Here is a 21,450-nt window from a genome sequence, read left to right as displayed (position 1 = left end):
TTGAAAGAAATTACATAACATTAAGAAGTAGCAGGAGCTAAAGTGGCCCAATCAAGTTAACGTGGTACTTATCACTGACTAGTGATATGCTATAAATATCTTGTTCGGTACAGAGCGGGGAAATCCAGTGCTTAGAAACTGTATGTATAACAGAGCAGCTGTCCCCTATACTAGCATTTCCATATTTCATGTTTCCTATTTACTCCTTTCTTAAACCTGGATTTTAAAAACTGATTTTAAGAAATCATTATTTGGGGCTGGAGAGATAGCACAGCGGGTAGGGCGTTTGCTTTGCATGCGGCCGACCCGGGTTCAATTCCCAGCATCACATATGGTCCCCTGAGCACCGCCCAGAGTAACTCCTGAGTGCAGAGCCAGGAGTAATCCCTGTGCATCGTTGGGTGTGACCCAAAAAGCAAAAAAAAAATCATTACTTATAAACTGATTTAATCATTATTTTATCTGTCACTTTTTATTGAATGCTAACAGACATGTAACCCTATATTAGTCAGTGTACAGCGTAATGACTGGCTATAGATAGATATTTCACAATATATGATCTCCACAATTAAGGATAAAACCACGCAGAATTATATTTTCTTATTTGTGATGATGACTTTCATGAACTCCTCTCCTAGTTATTTTAGGGAGGATGGGAGGTTAGAGAAATGGGTGACGGCCATCCTTTACACTGACATACATTTCACCAATGTAAAATGTTTCCATTCATTAATGTTGAAATGCAGGGCAGTTCTGTTTCTATGAGCTGTCAGTGAAGTCAAGGCCTGGTCCAAATCCATACACACCTGATGGTGCTTCCCATGTACTCGGCCTCATTTGATCTTTGGCTCACAGTAGAGAGAAAATGTGAGCAGGAAGAAACTGTCTCCTGCTCTGCAACAGTCCAAACTAGCAGCAAGCACATGGGGAGGGGTTATTCCAGCCGCTCTCAGCCTGCAGGGGAACACATGTCACACAGAATTGGTTGGGCTCTGGCTCCTCCTTCAAGACCTCATCAGTACAAGGACATTTATTCTAAAGACAAGTTGGTCTTCTGTGTTGTCTGCCAACACATAGCTCTCAGCCTTCTTCAGGAGAATTCACTGGTACTTATCCTCCAATTCTCAATGGCAGTGTTCAAAGCCAAGAAAGCCCTTATACCCAAATATATGACTCTACCTACTAGAGTGACCCAGGAAGCGAGGGACATCGATTTTCTAACACACTCCCTCACCTCACCTTCACTTCCCCCTACCCCATGTCTCTGTCTCTGTCTCTCTCTGACTCTCTTTCTCTGTCTCTCTCCGTCTCTGTCTCTGTCTCTGTCTGCCTGTCTATCTATCTCTTTCTCTTACACACACACACACACACACCTATATTCACTCGTGCCACTAGAAAAGCTGCTTTTGAAATTCATATTGTTAGTGTGTCCTTTGAAGAGGACACATGCTTCCTCCCAGCCATGTTCAGGACTGGTTTTTCTCACTTCTGTTGGCTCCTTCCTGACTGCGGAAGCTCTAGCCCCTCATCAAGCCCTGGGTTCGGGTTTTATTATCGTACTTCAAAGGACTTAGTTGCAGTAACAGCTCCTGACAAAACCTGACCTCCATAGACGTTTCACAGGGTGTTTCTTTCTGGCAGAAGAGCAGAGCTGATCAGTTAGTACTCGGAAAACTCCCGAGCAGTCTGAGGGCATTCACTCAGATAACACTTATGTTTTTCTTATAGGAAGAAGAACATCACAAGGGAAATCTTCAAAGGTAAGTGAAAATAGCTAGATGAAAATTATAGTTGGTGATTGAAATGGAAAACTCTTGGTCTTAACCTCTTGGCACATTTTGCCACTATACTCTATTGCACTACTCTTTTCAAAATGTCTTAAGACTTCTGATAAGGAGTTGCTTTATTATTATTATTATTATTATTATTATTACTATTATTACTACTACTACTACTACTACTACTACTACATCAGTAAGGTGTTTCTTAGTAGTAGCAACAAAGAGGTCATTCCTGTGTCCTTATGTGTTGTGGTGTTGTGCTTAGAACTTGCTGTTGTAGTTGTACGTGCATTGTGTAAGGCCAAGAATGATTGTGTTAAGTGGTTTTGAAAAGTGCAGAGAAGCTTCTCTGTTTTATTTAAAGTCTGGAAAAATTTCATATTGATAATATTTGAGGCCACATGGCAAAGCCTGGCTAGCTACCCATGGCATATTCAATATGCCAAACACAGTAACAACAAGTTTCAACATGGAGACGTTACTGGGCCTGCTCGAGCAAATCAATGAACAACGGGAGGACAATGCTAATATTTGAGGCATTTTATATATATATATATATATATATATATATATATATATATATATATAACTCTACCAGGGGACTGGAGAGTTAGCTCAAAGGCTGGAGCACAGCTTTGAATGCAGGAAGCCAGGATTTGACCACTGGTGCTATCTGGTCCCTGAGCACCACTAGGACCAACCCTGAGCACTGAACCATGAGTAGTCCTCAAGCACTTCTAGAGATGACCCCAAAAACAGTTAATGATGATAAGCCCCTTCTAGGGAGATTTATTAAACCATTGTTTAGTAGCAATTCTGTTTTGATAGGGGAGGGGGTTGTTCGATCATACCTTGCAATGCTCAGGGGCTACTCCCAAGTTCTTGCTTAGGGCCCAGTCCTAACAGTGTTCAGGTGACCATATGGTACTGGGGATGGAACTCAGGACCCCTGCATGCAAAGCTTGTGCTCTTGGGATCAAGTTCTCTTTCTGGCTTTCTCAATTGTAATTAGCACTGTAGCACTGTCCTCCCCTTGTTCATCAATTTGCTCGAGCAGGCACCAGTAGCGTCTCTTGTGAGACTTGTAGTTACTGTTTTTGGCATATCAAACACACCAGGGGGAGCTTGCCAGGCTCTGCTGCGCGGGTGGAATACTCTCAGTAGCTTGCCAGGCTCTCCGAGAGGGACGGAGGAATCGAACCCAGGTCGGCCACATGCAAGGCAAATGCCCTACCCTCTGTGTTATTGCTCCAGCCCATCGATAGTAATTACTGAAGTAAATGTAAAATTGTTGCTATTAATTACTAACCCCATTTTAGTCCAGGTGTATGATAAGCTATGTCTGGAAAAGACAGAACTACGTTTGTTTCCGTTTAATCATTAAAAATACACAACTGAGTGTAAAGGATAGAGATTTTCCACATACTTCCCTGCTGGCTCATACCTACCTGTTATTTGAGAAATGAATAGATACTGTTTCCACCACATGGAATTTCTTCTGAGGACAAGCCACTGTTTTCGAATCTCCTCATCTCTGATTTTTCTCTGAGCTCCTGTCTTCTGTCCATTTGTCATTAATCAGTTGCCTCCCATACCTAGAATTCCCTCTGTTATATCCCTGGTCCTCCACTTCCCAACCTCAGACAGTGAAGAAAGTGCCCAGAGGAGTGCCAGTCTAAACTCAAAGAGCCTTGTTTCAAGTCCACACCCACCTGAGGGTAGCCCTGTGTCCTTGCTGTGTTACATGACCACTTTGTGCCTCAGTTTCCCCATCTATAAACAGGAGGTATTTCGACTTGTTTACAGGTTCGGAGTGTTGATACACATCAAGCAATGCACCCACCCAGAGTTCAGCTGTTTGCTTCTTTTCTCCTGCCTTCCTTCTCAGTCATCCCATGAGGACTTGTAGCGACCCCCTTTACTGCCCAAGCCATCAACTTGCCATTTCCTCCCTACACATTATATTGGTTAATCCTTTCTCTCCATTCCCAAAGAAATCCACTCTGGTAACAGTTTAAATTACCAAACTGTCCAAAGTAGGAGCATACCCAAGCCCTGGCTGTTGCTGCCTTCCCGGGCATCTAGCAGTGCCGGGAGTCCCTTCTCCACATCTTCCAGCACCTGCATGTTGTCCCACGTGCTGTGGTTTGAGTCGGCATTGCTTTGTTTCCCTCTGGGATGCTTCTCCTTCCTGCATGCACATGGTCTCTGACCACGAAAAGAGATTCCAGAGGCACAGAATCCCTGCCCGGTGCCTCCAACTGGACGCTGAAATCATTTCCTCCATGAGCAGAAAAGGCCAGTTGCATGTCGGACAGCTGCATGCTGGAGATGAGGACAGATTGGGGCTTTCTGCTTCCACAGAGCCCCCTTTCCTTCCCTGAGAATGATGTTCTGGAGCTGTCACTTCATCCCACAAGTCCTTGCTCTGACCAGAGGCAACAGGATGGAAATCATCTTTTTACTTTCAGTTCTAGCACTGGCTGTTACCAGTTCTCTGTCATTTAGACAGCATTGGTGGTTTGTAGATCATTTCTAATAACAACAAAGAATCTCTTTTACCCCTAGAGGGAAAGGAGATGAGATGCCCACAGTCTTGCTGATAAACGCCTGCTTTTCTTGCCTCCTGGTGACAAAAGCACTTAACCCTGAGGTGAGAGCCATGTGAGGATCCATCTGCGGGCACATGAACCCCAACCTGGCTTCATCATCATTAATGGCACGATGGTGGAGTGGCCCAGTGGGCTTTATCTGGGAGCCTTCTGAAAGCCCAGGCTAGTGTAAGCTTTTAGGATGGCAAATCAACCTTTGAGAGGGTGATCTGTCAGCAGCGAGAGTCCTCTGTGTGCCCCTTTTCTCTCTACCACCCCACTGGAGAGGTTCTGGGGCTGAGCTCTCAGCATGGCTGCTCTGGGCCTGCTTCCTGCACAGGGCGTGCTCACCACACTGCTCAACATCCACAGCCTCGTGACTCCCTGTGCTGGAACTTCCAGCACATGGTATTGGACCTCCAGGTCTCTCGGAGGCAAACAGATAATCGTGTCGAATTTAAAATATTAATTCATCACAGCACCTCAATTTTTAAAAGTTTTAAATTTTTTTAAAGATGAGTTGGAGTGATAGTACAGCAGTTAGGGGGTTTGCCTTGCACATGTCTGACCTGAGTTTGATCCCCAGTATCCCATATGGTCCCCCAAACCTGCCTGGTGTGGTTCCCTCAGAGTGCAGAGCCAGGAGAAGCCTTAAGCACCACAAGGTGTGATCCACAAAACAAAACAAAAAAATGTTTAAAAAGAGACAATTATTTTACTTTCCTACTTTCAATGTTTATATTTATATTTTATACAAATATTTGGATTGACAAAATCAATATTTCAACTTTCCTCTGAACAATATGACAAGATCTCAGAATCCATATTCCATATGTTTGTCTAACATTTTCCTGCAAAATATTTTTAAGTCTTACAAATCAGTCATTATTTTTTCTCTATTAGCAAATGTTTACTCAGGTATGCAACTGCTTAGATCTCACCTACAAAGTTTTTACAATGAAATACTCTAAGTTCGAAAAATAAAAATTAAAGATATGAACTAAAGTTTAGTATATTAATAAATCTACTTCCATGTCATGCATTAGGCCACAGCCCATCCCAAACCAGCTACTGCTTTAACTCCCCTAGCTTCACCCCCAGCATGGAAGAGAGTGGGGCCTGACAGGAACCGAGTGTGTGGGAAGAGAGGACAAAAGCCAGCCCCAATAGCCGATTTGGACAGGACTACATGGAATTTAGCTTGAGATAGCATTGGGGGAATGACTTTTCAGCTTGATTGCATAACCCTTTGCCTACAACTCCATCTCCCATTTGCCTTCAGAGATAGAGTGGGACACCTGTAGATTCTGTAAGGTCTTGATTTGTTGGTATGCTCTCTGGCTTCCCTGCTGCTGTAAGCTCTGGACCAGGTCTTCCGTGTCCAGCACTGGCATCTGCCGTGTTGCCTGCAACTGGGGAAACTCCCAGCAGATTGGGAACCAGATGTTCAGCAGCAGATGGAGGGCCTCGGCCAAGCAGCCACGGGCTACACCAAGCCGTGTCCTCGCGCCAGTGGGTTTGCAGCGCAATTACAGTTGCCTTAAAGCCGGGTCTTCCACTTGTTCCCACAGTATAAGGTGGTTTCTCTTCCGTCCCTGAGCCGATGCTGGGCCACAGAAGCCCACGCATACCCAGAGGGCTGCTGCGGAGCCGCCGCAGGGAGCTGGACCCGGCGGCAGTGGGGTGGTAGCTGCTGACCACTGTTCTCTCACCTTTCCAGGGCCGTGTCCGTGTCCTCCATGTCTGAGTTCCAGCGCCTGATGGACGTCTCTCCCTTCCTGCCGGAGTCCGGCCGGCCGGCGAACAGCAGCAGAGAGGACATTACTCCACCCCTGTCCCCCGATGACCTCAAGTACATCGAGGAGTTCCAGCCCAGGGCCTGGGGCGAGAGGACCGCTCGGGGGGAGGCGGGGCGTGAGAGCAGCACCGATGCCACCTGGTACCTCACCACGAGCATCACCATGACCACGGACACCATGACCAGCCCGGAACACTGCCAGAGGCCCGCACTGCGGAGCCACGTGCGTGCCGAGCCATCGGGGGTGCGAGTGCTGCACAGCCCGCCAGCCGTACGCAGAGTGGACAGCGTGGCTGGCCCCACGGAGCCGGTCCCCAGCAGGGCGCAGGGCAGCCCCCCAGAGCCTGCCGTCGGCCGCTGGCCCGGCACCCCCCGCAGACAGCCCCGGGACGGGTCTCGCTGCGCCCCGCTGGCCTTCGCCGCGCCCCTGCACGGCCTGCAGATGTCCAGGAACCTGAGTGACGACATGAAGGAGGTGGCCTTCTCGGCCAGGCCGCAGCGCAGGGACACGGCCTGCCAGACAGCTGGGCCACCGGCGGCGCGCGTCAGCGTGGGGCTGCAGACCGAGGCGGCGCGGGGCGGCGTGGCCAGGCCGGGGCCTGGCAGCACGCCCGCCTCATCCCCGTCGCGCGGACCCCGGGCCCGGCCGCCGGCGCCCAGCGACAAGGGACCCGCCAGGTTCGAGCGCGCCTGCTGCTCCCCAAAACTGCCGCGGCGGCCGCCGCCCAGGGCCGAGCCGGCCGCCAGGACCACGCAGGGCTCGGCCTGGGCGCGATCCACCACCACGCGCGAGAGTCCGGTGCACTCGGCCATCGGCGACGGCCTCTCCAGCCTCTTCACCATCGTCGGGCCCAGCCCCGAGCCCTTCCCGAAGGGCGCGCGCAACGCCTGCCGCTCGCGCTCAGCCGAGCCCCGCGCACAGCCCAGCCCTGACGCCGGCTCCCGGGGCCGCTCGCCCAGCCCCCGGGGCCCGGGCCAAGACCCACGGGAGGACAGCGGGGAGGCCGCGCCCGTGCGCCAGGACCTGTCGGCGCCGCCAGGCTACACGCTGGCTGAGAATGTGGCTCGCATCCTCAACAAGAAGCTGTTGGAGCATGCCTTAAGGGAGGAGCGCAGGCAGGGCCCCCACGGGGCCCCAGGTCTGAACAGTGACAGCCACAGCGGAGAAACGGCTAAAGCCGAACCAGGGTCCATGGAGGTAATGAGTGCCGAGGGGCCCCACCGGGCAACCGCCTTTGCCCTCAGTCACCCTTGTCCAGGGGTAGATTCCTGCCAGGCAGGAGATGGGAGTTTTAAGGGAGAATGGAATGTCAGGAACGCAGAGGTAACGAAGTCTAAAGAAAGTGTCATTGTCATCCCGGTGATCTGAGGACACCGAACTGACCTTTCCTTGAAGAAGTAGCTCAGGGTTTGAGTCAGGCTCTTTTCTCCATTCTGAGTGACTAATGTTTGTCCGTGTGCCTGGGCCTTTCACTTGCGGATATATCTGTCCTCTAGAGTTTGTCTTTTCTGTTTTACAGTAGTGTTGATATTTACACTTGAAGTTTGTGCCTCCACCACCAAAGTGCCCAATAAAAGCATTTTATATTTTTTTGGAGAGGAAGGACTCCCCAGCAGTGCTGGAGGCCATCAGGTGGTGCCAGGATCAAACACGGGCTCTAGGCATGTCAGGCTGTACTTCAAGCCCTCTGAACTTTATCCCTGCCTGGCCTCAACCTATGTTTGTCCTAGGACAGAGAGGTGGGGTGAGGGGGAAGAGAGAGACAGACAGACACAGAGAGGAAGGAGGATGAAGTACCAGGCATACAGGCGAAGCTTCCCACGGGAGAATATCAGATGGTGCTGGAAAAGACCCTGCCAAACATTAGAAAGTCACAGTAAGAACCTCACCTGGACCAGCTGAGTGCCAGTGTTGTCTTCAGGATGGTGTGGCGCTCACCTCTCAAAGCCTGCCCCTCACGGTGACCATAGAGAGCCCAAGCAAGAAAGCCATGTAATACACATGGGTCAGAGTGATAGTAAAGTGCATAAGCTAACCCGGGTTCCATCCCCAGTATCCCATATGGTCCCCCAAGCACCAGCAGGGGTGATTCCTGAGTGCAAAACCTGGAATAAGTCTTGAGCACCGCTGGGCATGGCCCATAAACAAAAACAAATAAGAAAGCCATGCGAGACAAATGTTGGGCTCCAAATCCTGCTCATGCACTGTGATGATCAAAGCCATCCCCTTTCACAGTGTGCGCTCAAGCGTGTGGCCCCACGTTATTTCACCTCTGCTCACATTACTCACCAGCCAACCTTAAATTCATAGCAAAGCAGTGATGGACTGGCACTATGCCCCTTGAGAACACACTCTTAAGGGCTAGAGGCCACTCACAGGGTAGAAGGCTTTGCATACTGGAGGCCTGGCTTCAATTCCAGGCACCACATGGTTCCCTGGGCATGACCAGGAGTGGCTCAGTATAATCCTCCCCCTCCCAAAAAAAAACTTCTTTTTTTGCTTCAAAAATGGGCAAAATAAAACAAGGCTGGATGGTGTCGCTGAAGGTGAGAAGTGTGGCTGTGCCAGCCTGGAGGCCTGAGCCCACAGTAAGGCATTGTCCAGTGATGATCTCACTTAGGCTTGAGAGTGAGGGGTCTGAACGGACAGTGAGGTCTAGACCCAGTGCCATTCTCAGCAGCTGCTGAGGTGAGAGGAGAGAAATCTGCCCCTGTGGTTTCCAGCTCCATCTTCCCCTGTGACCTAGACAGCCCCTAACTCACAGGTGTGGGGAAGGGGAAGGTGTTTATTTATCTCTGGGACCTCCTCCACCTTCAGTCCCACAATTCCTTTCATCAGGGAACAGTGATGGGCAGTTTTTCAGTCCGTCTGAGTAGTATTTAACTCAAAATACAGAATTTAAATCTGGAACCAAGTGCAATTAAAAGCATGTGAAATTGCCAATAACCTACAGAAATGGCACTGCTCTGTGGTATAACTTGATACTGGTTGTATGTCAACCACATCCTGCTAGAGGTGTAGGTCCTTGAGCTGCTCTGAGGAGAACAAACAGAAATAGCTGGATTGAGTGTTCTCAGGAGAAAGTGGGTCAGATTTCGGTTACCCCATCCCTCAGGTAAGTGACTGGTTTCCGTGGAAAGAGTTCAAGTGCAGTTGTTTCTGGTGTGTGTGTGTGTGTGTGTTTACACTCACGTGCACCCTGCCTTCTTAGGCCTCTGGAAGAATCCACTGATACTACCTTTGTTACAAATTTTGTTACAAAGCATTAACTGATGGTATCTGTGGAGTCCATTTCTATTAGACAAACTAGAAATTGCTTATGAACTAAAAGAAAGCGCCTTGTGTGTGTAACTGAATTCTCATAGTAATCTATAGATAATATGAAGAAAAGGGTTTGATGACTGAACTAAGACATGAAAATGGTGGGGTCTCTATGGAGCTGGGCCCACCCTTTTGGCCCTCTGTCAAATGTCTAAATTTAAATTTTCTTCTCCCTCAATGCATTTGATATCAAAAGGCAATTGGCCAAGCCCAAGAGGGTACAGCATAGTTGGGAGGTTCGGATCCTGGGCGGAGCATTCATTGTCAGCATTTAAATATAATAGTGTCTCATTTTCCTTGTCTGGAGAAATTTTGCTGGACAAATAATTCCAGTGCCAGGAATTATTCCTGACAGATAGACTTGGATATAAGTCCTGGAGGGGAGGTGGGACCCAGCCTGTCCCTCATCAGCTTTGTAGGAGTTCCAGGTCTCCTTCAAGGTCACCAGCATCGTTCTGATTTCCCAATCTGCTCTAAGCACCCTGTTGTGGAATCCTTCCACAAACCTGCACTTGACACACATACCCAGGGGTGGCATTGGTGATCCCTCATAGGAACGTGCCCGACAGGAATAACCCCCTGCCTCCCTCCCTCCTTCCCTCCCTCCCTCTTACCAGCTCTGGACTCCTCCTCCCTCTCCAAGTCCTAGCATCCAAGCAGAGATGTGGACAGGAGCACTGCAGAATCAGCAGATAATGCCATTGTTGTTCTTCCCTCCCTCATCTCAGTGCTGAATACAGGGAAAGTTTTTAGGGTGAGCAGCAGTTGCTCCATTGTTGTAACTAAAACCAGTTGTTTTAAAGGTCTCTGTCCAGATACAGTGGTGCAGGCCATGGGGTGTTGGGGAAGTGAGAACCAACTGTGGATGGGTAGAAGCTGTGCGTGTGGCCTGGCAGATGCCCTCTGTGCTCTCATCGCTCTGCCGGAGCTAGGAGGACCGGCCCGTGGTGCACAGACTTTGTTGAAGCTTCCTGCATCTCCAACGAACCCATCCTGGAGCTGCCGGCAACTCACTGACTTGAAACCTGGACTGCTCTTCTTTTGTACAAAGCACTTTCCAACCTACTTGCTTTTCTTTTCTCTGTCTGTTCTGTCCAGAACCAAACTGTCTTACTAACCGCCCCCTGGGGATCTAGCCCGGCCTGCCTCACGCCGTAAGTGCTCCTTTCCTTCTTTCCATGTCATCCATGTGGGGCATCTGTGTGGCTCAGGGTTGGCACTTGTCACTCAGAAATGAGGCTGACTTGTCTCAGGCAGACTGACTCCATCAAGGTGGCTGCCCGCACCGCGGGGGCCCATCTGCAGGAACAGATTGGTGGCCTGGTGGTGACAGCTCCCCACAGAGCTAGGCTGTGAGGTGATGGGGCCCCCTGCTGTGAGTTCTCTCACTGCAGTTTGCAGCCCATCTGATCTCTGAGGGGTCAAAGGAGGTCGCTGGAGCAGGACAGTCTTTGACACTGAGATAGAGCCATCCTGGTCCACTTGTCTGCTCCTGTCTCACAGCGCACAGCCACAGGCTGTGATGAAGTAAATTACACCTTGGGGCTCAACATCTCTGTAACAAGAAATCAAGTTAGATGTTTCTTGCCCTTCCAGGCAGTCACCCCAGATAACATCAGAAATGCTTTATAAACACAGGTTGAATAAATAACAAAGTGTGGAAGGCCATTGCCTCAAAGGCCACCCAGGATCAAGTACCACACATAGGCTGTTTCTGTGGCCTCTCAAGCAGAGCCCCATTGGCTCGTGTCACTGAGGAGTGATTCTCTGGAACTGACACTCACACACCCTTTTCTTCTCTAGAAGGTGTCCAGCCTTGTGACAGAAACCCCCATTCACTCAGCCTCGGCTGGGGGGAACAGGCCACCGTAGGGCAAGAAAAACACACAACAGTCTTACAGGACACGGACCTATGCTTTCACGCACCATATAACACACAGAAGACACATCACACAGTGCATTCTTAGAGAACATAGCCCATAACAACACACACAGACACACACACACTCAATTCCTACTTCACCAACCTCAGGTCCCCTCATGGCCTGGGGTGAGGTGAGGACTCAGCTCCCAAATGCCTGTGAGTTCTGCTGCCAGTGCCATGCTGCCGGGGTGTTGCCGGGTGAGGTAATTCTGGTTGTCATGGCTGTCATTAGCATAAGCACTCTGTGGAGGCTGCTTCCCCCTCTTCACATCAAGTGGCAGCCACGAAAGGGCGGGGAGCACTGAATATTCTTAAGGTACAGTTTCCTTTTTCTGCTGACCCCCACAGGAAGGCAGGGAAGCTCCTCTTTTCTTCTTCCCTCTTCTGGGCACACCTGCTCCACAGGCGCTTTGTGTCTTCACCATCCATCTTTGCTCCCCCGTTCCAGGGCCATCAGCAGCGCCAGCTGCCACTTCCCACCCCATTCACTGTGCTTCATTGTGGTCTGCATCAACACTTGTCACGTCTCAGTCCTCCATCTTGCTTCCTGCCCGGCTGTGCAGGTCTTCTCTTCGTCCTTCCTCATTGCAGTGGTTCTCCCTCTCAGCTTTCCCTTGCTTATCATTTAGATGAATAGCATCCACCTGGGAGAGACACAGTTTTCTCATGCTCCAGCTTTTTTCATCTCTGTGTGCCAGCAAACACCAAGTCGGGGGTCCTGGTTACCTCAGATGAGCACTAAGGATGGGTTCCACAGTCTTTAAAACCGAACAAGTAGCCATGACCCTGGTGGTTTTTAAGAGCCGTGTGTCTTGCATCAGCTGTTCTCTGGATAAGTCGGAGTCTGCAGCAGAGCACTCGGATTCCTTAGCTACCACGTGAAGTCATTAAAGTCAGTGAGACCCAAATTACCATTTCTGCCAGCAGTCTTTTTCCATGTTGTGGGAGTTTGTTTAACCCACTGCCAGTCAGTTTGGAATAAACAGTAGCAAAGTTTGTTTGTTCTGAGGCTCTCAGTGCTGATACAGTTGGAACACAACAGACCAGGGTAGAGGGAGGAGTCACAGTAGCTGAGTGGGTCATTCGAAAAAGTGCAGATGGTTGGGTCAGCTACATTGGGAAAGATGTGGAGCCCACAGCCACATAGTCTTCACCACTGCTAAAGCGCATTGTTAACCTGTCCATTTCACAGCCTGGTCATGATCTGAGCATTTCACTCATTGATCATGCATTGAATACTTACCATCTTTATTAATTTCCAGGAGCAAAATATTCATTAACATGCAGTGGAGTCGCTCCTGATCTATGGCATTTAACCCGCATTTGTTGAGAAGTGTTTATAGGGGCTCAGGGGTCATCCCCTGAACTGGCGGTGGGTTGTGAGTAACTCTGTCTTTTTATTTCTCAACTTTGAAGGAACTACCTTGTTCCGCACTAGCTCCTTCCCTAGAACCCTGCTTCTCCAGGCCCGGAAGACCAGCAAACCGCCGCCCTCCGTCCCGTTGGGCCCCACATTCCCCCACTGCCTCACTGGTTCCACTCCCTGGAGACCCGGCTTCGCTGGAAGAACAGGGCGATGAGGAGCCACCTGGGGAGAAGCCCCACCTGTGACGTGATGCAAGTTTGCATGGATTATCATGGAATAATTCACGGATTTGCAAACCCGACACCATCGTCATCAACCAAATGCTGCCCCAAAGGAGAGATCTAGTTTCCTAAGGTCAAAGAATGTTTGAACACACACACACACACACACACACACAAAACACACATACACACAAACACAGCTGCTGAATGTTCAACCTGTGAAACTGAGATGTTTCTAGAATGAAACAGTAAACGTGCCTGTAATAACTTAATTTTTTCATAGCTCAGAAAACTATTTTTGTCTCCATCTTTTTTATGCACAGTATATTAAACAATAAAGGGTAAATAAGATATAAATAAATTTAAGATATAAACGTTTTCAAAATCTACCTTTTAAGAGATTCTGAACTCTCGCTCCCAAGACGGACTGCCTCTCCTCCATTTGCACTTTTCCCATTATGCTTTGGTTTCTTTCCACATTGAGGTTGAGTGTTTTAAGTTCCTTTCATTTGGTCAATGTTGCTATTTTCTGAAGACTCTTTGAAAGGCTCTTGACTGTCTGAGCCGATGAACTCTTTGGAGTGGAAAGCCATGAAGCCAGTAGACACGACAGATGCCCTATGGACTGAAGAGGACAAGCCAGGATGCTTTTGAAGGTACAGCGTCCTCAGCCGGGCTGACAGAATCCGCTGCATAATCCACATATCCTACTCACCCTGCACGTCCTCGGGTCCGAAGCACCGCGGTGCATGTACATGCTGCTACCGTGTTCTCCCAGAGCCTCCGTGTGTCTGTCTGCTGTAGGATGTTGTTACCCCCTTGTCCTGCACTTTCACTGTTGTCTTCTAACATTGATGATTCTACCACCATGGCATTTTTTAAGTTATTGTTAAAGAATTAATTGGCAATATACAGTGTTTACTCAGAATTTTCTTGTTTCAGGACAAACACTAGAACATATGAGGATACCAAATTGAAAGAAAGAATGGTGCCTCCGAGTCTGTACAGGACGATGACAAAGTAGAAATAAAGTCTTTATGAAATGGCAGCTGGGCTTTGTGCCCCCGTTTCTTGTAAACCTCCATCTTTCCCTCAGGACTACAAGCATAACTTCTTCCAGCTGGAAGAAGGGGGCAGGGTGTTGTGAACAAGAGAGACCGGGGGCAGATGGGGTCAGAGGTAGTACCTGCCTATTCAGCCAGTGGAAGGCTGTAGAGGCCTGATCATGCTGCAGTTTCTTGGAGCTAAGAGGGTCAGAAGGTAACTTCATTCTCCTGTTACAAGGAGTCTATGGACTAGAGTGATAGGGTGCTTGCCTTGCATGCAACGGGCCAGGGTTAAATCCTCAGCACTCTATATGGGCCCTGAGCCTGCCAAGAGTGATCCTTGAGCACAGAGGCAGGAGTAAGTCAGGAGTACTGCCAGATGTTCTACAAAATCAAAATAAAACAAAAATGAAAATCGGGAGAGATAGTACATCAGGTAATGTATTTGCTGTGCATTTGGCTGGCCCAGGTTCAAGAGAGAGAAAAAGAAGGAAAGGAAAGGGAGGGAAGGAAGGAAGGAAGGAAAGAAGGAAGGAAGGAAGGAAGGAAGGAAGGAAGGAAGGAAGGGGAAAAGAGGGAGGGGAGAGAAACTAAGAAAAAAGGAAAGAGCAAATGGATGGTTTTACTGTCCCTGGGCAGTGCCATGTGCCATCTCTGGTTTTGAACATTGAAATGTTTAATTCAAGGAAATTAATTATCCAGAAGGTATGTGTGCTGGCCTCTCTCCCTCACAAGAAGCGAATGACTCCGGAGCAGAGATTCTCGTCTTGATGCTAACAGGTCGCTCTGATACTCAGATGCAGCCCAACTGGTTTGCTGATAGAGTCAGGGTGTAAAGAAATGGTATTGCCCAGGTGCGGAAAACGAATTTCAGGCTGAAGCTTTTCGGCTTTAGTGCTTCATTAAGTTGACAATTTTCCTGTTATCTTAATGGGTTAATGGAAAAAGTACTATTCCCAGCATCATCACATTTCCACCTCTAACCCAAAACATTTTCAAATAAATGGAAAATATAATTTTTTCATTCATTTTGGAAAAACTGGGGTAGATATGGAAAAATTGGTGCTCTGTTGTGGGAACATAAAACAGTCTGGTCATTTTGGGAAATGGTATCATATTGCTGTTCTTTCTTTAATGGTGAGAATGGCCACATTAAGCCAGTAATTCCACTTTGGGAATTCGTGAAGGAGACAAAAGCAGTGACTCAGATATTGGCACAGTCATCATCACAACAGCATTAACCACATCAGCCAACAGGTAGAAACTGCCCAGATGTCTGTCAGCCAATAAATGGATCAATTCAGTGTAGTATATACATATAACAGACTATTCAGTCTTCAAAAGGAAGAGATCCTGATGCATACTGCAATATATGTGACTCTTGAGAATTTTATGTTCAGTAAAAGAAGTCATTCACAAACATGGTAAATGGGGTAGGAGTCTACTTATTTGGGGTACATAATATGGTCAACCTCAGGTGGGGGGAGGGAGAATAGAATAATGGGTAAGAGAGAGGAAAGAGTGAGAGTTAAGCAACAGTGGTCATGCTTGCACAATCTGAATGTACTTAACGCCACTGGACCCCCACTCTTAAAAGAGGAAATGAAAGACCAGTAAGGCAGGTAAGGCATTTACCTTGTACACAGCTAACCCAAATTCAATCCCTGGCACCCATATGGTGTGAGCACCACCAGGAGGAAGGCCAAGCTCCGTCCCTGCATGCATTCACTTATTCATGTAACCCTGTGGCCTCCAAACAAGGAACAAGGTGCAAGCGCTGAACACTGCCCCAAAAACAAAACCAAGAAAATAAAGAGAAACCATGTGAGGTGGGTTAAGGAGATGGCACAATGGGTGTGGCATGTGCCTAGTGACAGTGCCTGCACCATAAGGCTGAGTTCCATCCCTGGCACACGTCCCACTCCCTCAGGTATCCCCGTGACGTCCAGAAATGCCCAGGCCCTGGACTGAATTTCCAGGCTGGTACCAGGAAAGGGTTCTGACTCAACCCTAGAACTACTGATGCTGGCCTTTATTTTTTAAAAAAATTTTAAATTGATTGATATATATCCGAATATGGGCTGGAGCAACAGCACAGCGGATAGGGCGTTTGCCTTGCATGCAGCCAACATAGCTGACCTGAGTTCAATTCCTCTGCCCCTCTTGGAGAGCCTGGCAAGTTACCGAGAGTATCTCGCCCACATAGCAAAGCCTAGCAAGCTCACCGTGACATATTCGATATGCCAAACACAGTAACAACAAAGTCTCACAATGGAGACATTACTGGGCCCACTCGAGAAAAATTGATGAACAACAAGAGGACAGTGACAGTGATATCCGAATATATACATATATACATATATACATAATATAAATGCACAAAAATGTAATATGTACATATATGGATATATATCTAATTATCATAGAAATATTGAATGCAAAAACAAAATGCTCCACTTAAGCACCCTAGATGGACTGTAACAAGCCAACACACAGTCCCTTGTGCCTGTGCTGTCCTGGAGCCAATGCTGCAGGTGCATCGGGCTTCTTACAGTTGGAAGCCATTGGCCAGATGTGGGATGGAATGACACTGGCTCTCAGACCTGCAGTATACTATGGCCCAGTGCAGCTACAGCCCAGCACTGCCAACAATGCTGGCAGGACACTGCTTCTTGGAATGACTCTCCCCATAGGGTGTTGTGCTCACACCAGCCGCTCCCTGCTCCCCACAACTCCTGTTTATCAAAAAGATAAAGAGAAAACATTGTTGGTAGCTACAGCATTAAGAACCAGGACTGGTGGCTCTCCTGGCTGCTGACCAGGCCATTGAGGGAGCTGTCAGAACAGAGGAGAAAGAGTCCCCGAGGACACTGCAGGCCAGGGACATCCCAAAATCACCAGGGGAAGGTTTCCAGCATCAGAGAACTTGCAGTTTGGTTGAATGAGATATATTTTCCAAGCACACAAACAAAATGCAAGAACAGTGTGGTTTAGATCTAAGGAAAGTGAACTGAACTGAACTGAGATCATTTAAAACCAACTTTTATTGTTATTATCATTATTATTATTGTATTGTTATAGTTTACTGTAGGTAATAGATTGCAATAGGAATGATAGCACAGTGGGTAGGGCGTTTGTCTTGCATGCAGCTGACCCAGGTTTGATTCCTCCATCCCTCTCGGAGAGCCCAGCAAGCTACCAAGAGTATCCTGCCTGCACAGCAGAGCCTGGCAAGCTACCCCTGGCGTATTCAATATGCTAAAAACAGTGACAACAAGCCTCACAATGGAGATGTTACTGGTGCCCACTCGAGCAAATCGATGCACAATGGGAGGACAGTGCTACAGTGCAATAGATTGCAACATTTTAAGTTTCAGGTCTTGGTATACAAGGGATCACCTCCACCACCAAAGTGCTCGTGACCCTTCTTCTCTTCCCTATGTCATCCAACACCCACCCCTTACCCCATCTCCCCTACCGCTGTCAACATTCTTTCTGCGCTCCTACAGCCCTGCCCCTTTATTTGTTCATTGACAAGAGAAAGTTGAATGAAAGGAAGGCAGGGGTGAAGGACACGAGAACAGTTGGAAGAGAGGTGTGTCTCTAACTCAGAGACATCATACAGTGCTAAGGAGCTGGCCTTGTACGGAACCAACCTGGGATCAATACCTGGCACTCCATAACGGTCCCTGAGCACTGCCAGAAGTGAGCCCTGAACTTAAAGCCTGAAGTAAGCCCTGAGTACTCCCATGTGTGACCCAAAAAACAAACAAATGAAAAATCTGTCTAACTCAGATTCAAATAAGGACCCAAGAAACAAAGCCCCTCATGAGACACCCAGGCCTAGAATTCTGGTTCGGAATTACTCCAAACCCACAATTCCCTTCCATTTGGGCCTATGTATTTATTTTTGCATGGATGCACACCCACCTCTGCAGAGGAAGTCAGCAGAATGAAACCATTTTCTACACAGGGTGCCAATGGGTGCAGAGGCAGCCTTATGGGTCCCCGAGTCTCTGGAGGAGGGCGGCTGCCAGGGAGCAGTATGCAGATGTGTCCGGTGTGAGTGTTCTAAGGAAGGCAGCAAGAGCAGAGTCCTCGGCATCCTCACCCAGTGGGCATTCCCCACCTGCTGGGTAGAACCAGCTCCAGCAGCCCTGAATAATTTCTAGTCAAACTGAAGTCTGTGTGGGCAGTGGCCTGCCCTATTGTCCTCCTTCTGGGAGGGTTAAATTAAGGTTTTCACCACAAAGTGTCCTTTTCTCTCTCTCTGTATATCCTAACTCCGGTTCTTATCTACTACATCTGTTCCTACCTTTTTGTTTGTTTGTTTGTTTAGGTTTTAGAGTCACACCCAGTGATGCTCAGAGTTTACTCCTGGCTCTGTGCTCAGGTATCACTCCTGGCAGGGCTTGGGGAACCATATGGGCTACCAAGGATTGAACCATGTCAATGCGTGCAGGGCAAGTGCACTGCCTGATGTACTATTGCTCTGCTCCCCACCTCACCACCACCTCTTTTCTTTTCATGTAAATCTTGAGTTAAGTGTATTAACTTTATTTAGAAACAGAAAAGTACCACAATCATTTTCTCTTTTCTAAGTCCATTTGTTTGATGGTGCTGAGACACACACAGTGTGAAATGGCCATTTGCATACATGCATGCTGTGTGGTCTCACCCCTGTCCATTCTCAGAACATTTCATCACCCCAAAAGGAGATATAAATTAAGCTTCACTCCTCGGCCCTGGCACCACAGATCCATGAAAGTGCTTTCTGTCTCCATGGATTTGCCATTTCTGGACATTTCATGGACAAAGAATCAACTAACATGCAGCTCATTCATCTGGCATCTTTCACTTGACCAAAGCCTGTGTCGTTTATTCCTTTTACTCCATCGCTGGCATATAATACATTCTGTTTATTTTCCATTCCTCCTAGAGTGTCTATTTTAACAACAACAAAAAAAAACCCCTTTAGCTTCTTAAAGTGCTAAGTAGAGCATTTCCCAACAGGAGAAAACTCACAATGAATAATCTGGACCTGGATCCATACTTTTGCATAATCAAGACAGTCTTGAGTACCAGTTTTGAGAGACTATCAGTCTATATTATATTGGCCATGCTATTCTTTTGTGTGCACTCAATCCTCTCGGCATCTTTTCTGAGGGTGATACGCATTAGACACCAGCATAGTAGAAAATTAGTCTGAATCCTAAGCAAGTTTGCTGAATAAATTTGATATTCTGGTGTCTAATTCAGTGTGCCTCACCTTTTACCTTCTGCTCTTGTTTCCTTCCTGTGCCCCCCAATTCTACCAGTTCTTCCCCTAGTCTCATGCTGTGGGCTCCATTTACGTTATTTTCACATGTGTGACCCCACTGGGAAATCCTGGGGACCCACCAGGGAGCATATAACTCCAGCTGAAAAGTGCTTCTTTAACCATCAGAATGAGGAGGACATGACAGGGAAAATTTTTATTGGAACCAGTGTTTAAACATTTAATGCAGGACTAAGGAACCTTTTCCTCCCAAGGGTCATTTGGATATTTATGACATCATTTGAGATCCATCCAATGCTAGCAGAGGGGCTACAGACAGTCAATGAGAAATATCCATGTCTATTCATCCTAGCCAGGGCCAGACCACTTGATGCCAAGAGCCTCATACAGCCCACAGGACAGACATTCCCTATCCATTAGAGTAATATAACCTTAGGCCACTTGAAATATGACAATACTACCTGCTTCTTAGGCTTGTGAGGATTAAGGGTTACTGTGGTCCTACCGTAAGCAAGAAACTATGCTAAGAGCTGAGAACACCGCAGAGGAATAGAATGAATAAGCTCCCTGCTCTCGCTGCTGTACTTTGTAGTGATATGAGACAATGTCATGTCACTAGCAGGATTGAAGAAGCTGGAAAGCTTCCTTGGGGAGATGAGATTTGCTCTGAGATCTGAATAATGAGTAACTGTCAGCAGGACCTGGTGCAAATTGCACTTGGAAGTGCCAGGAGCTTGGTATGTTTCAGAAAAATCAAAGATATGGGGGGAAGGGGGGGCGGAGCTATTGTACAGCAGGTAGGGCACTGGCCTTGCATGTGACTGACCCAGGTTCGATTCCTGGAACCCCACATGGTCCTCCAAGCCCTGCCAGGAATAAGTCCTGAGTAATGTTGGATGTGCCCACCTCGCCAAGAAAGAAGGCTAGTATGGCCTAAGAAGGAGATGCAGAGCAGGGGAATGGGTAAGAGGTTGGGAGAGAAGAGGGTTTGGGTTTCATAGTAGATAGGACCAGGGCGGTGGGGGAGGGGTGTTGGGCGGCTGGCAGGGGCGGTGACAGTGAACAAAATCCAATGAAAAGATATTGAGCAGAAAGGATCTCCATTTTTGTTAGTTTGGGGGTCACTCCCAGTGTGGTACAGTAGACCAGATGACCAACAGGTAACCAGAGGAGTCACTCCTAGAGCTGCCTGGGATAGAACCTCCCTCGTGCCAAACCTGTGTGCTAATTTTTTGAACTAAGGTTTTAGAAAGAGATCACTGTGGCTATGAAGGTGGCTTTGAAGGGAGTGCTTCCAATTAAAAGCATGCCTGTCAACCCAGGGAAGCCTTGATGGGTGCTTGAACATTTTTCTGTTGCGGTTATTATTAAAATCCCCACCATCAGGCAGGCCCCATGCTGCTTGTCAAGAACTGGGCTTTGGAATCTGTGGTTCAAGATGCCCAGGCAGCAGTGCCAAGCCCAAGAACTACCCCATTTGTTCAGATAAAAGCTGATGGACTCCCTTATTTATTTGCCTGCTGTCCAGCAGGTTGAGCCAGCTGTCTTGTCAATGGCCTTGGGCCAAGAAACCCTGTTTTCCCTCTTAGCCTCTGCCCCTTAGGGCACAGAATGGCACAGAAGGTTCTCCTTCCTGTTTTGTTTCACTTTGTTCTGTTTTTAAGGTCTGATCTTTCTCCAAAAGGAAGTTGGCACTTCTAAGCTATCAGCAGTCATTTGTAATCAAGTCGAAGTCTGTTCCTGCTCCTTAAAGTTGACTTTTGAGGGGCATAGGAAAGGGCCCTGGGAAAGGAGGTGGTGGGTGGGGAAGGCTGGAGGCAGCACAATTCAATTTCAACTTGGCAGACCAGATGGCCAACAGGTGACCAGAGGGACAGTGCAGTGGGTAAGGCACTTGTCTTGGACAAGGCTGACCAAGTTTGACTCCCAGCACCACAAAGAGTCCCTGAGCCCACCAGGTGTGATCCCTGTGCACAAAGCCAGGAGTAAGCCCTGAGCACAGCCAGGTGTGCCCCTTGCCTCTGACAAAAGAACAAGACAGGAGTACTCTGCAACCTCTTTGGCTTGCAAGGCCAAGTTCCCTCTACAGACTGCAATGTTGACTGAAAAAAAAAATCACTTCT

At 48.0% G+C, this 21,450-nt stretch overlaps 1 protein-coding gene across 4 annotated transcripts in view; it reads left to right on the top strand.

The window, feature by feature from the left end:
• The window catches only part of MTCL1 (microtubule crosslinking factor 1), a 135,404-nt gene extending 121,353 nt beyond the window's left edge, over positions 1-14,051 (top strand). For 2 of the 4 annotated variants that reach the window (XM_056137922.1, XM_056137920.1), the window contains 4 exons: positions 1,729-1,760; positions 6,093-7,368; positions 10,591-10,646; positions 12,833-12,996. In XM_056137922.1, the coding sequence (XP_055993897.1) occupies positions 1,729-1,760; positions 6,093-7,368; positions 10,591-10,646; positions 12,833-12,854 (1,386 nt within the window). In that variant the 3' untranslated portion in view covers positions 12,855-12,996. Of the gene's footprint in view, positions 1-1,728; positions 1,761-6,092; positions 7,369-10,590; positions 10,647-12,832 lie in introns of all 4 variants that reach the window. The other 2 variants (XM_056137919.1, XM_056137921.1) reach the window with 1 other exon arrangement.
• Positions 14,052-21,450: the final 7,399 nt, after the last annotated feature.

The sequence above is a fragment of the Sorex fumeus genome, unplaced genomic scaffold (assembly GCF_029834395.1).
Source record: "Sorex fumeus unplaced genomic scaffold, SorFum_2.1 ptg000128l, whole genome shotgun sequence".
Taxonomy (NCBI): domain Eukaryota; kingdom Metazoa; phylum Chordata; class Mammalia; order Eulipotyphla; family Soricidae; genus Sorex; species Sorex fumeus.
The sequence above is the reverse complement of the archived record's forward strand: the minus strand, read 5'-3'. Positions and strand labels throughout refer to the sequence as shown.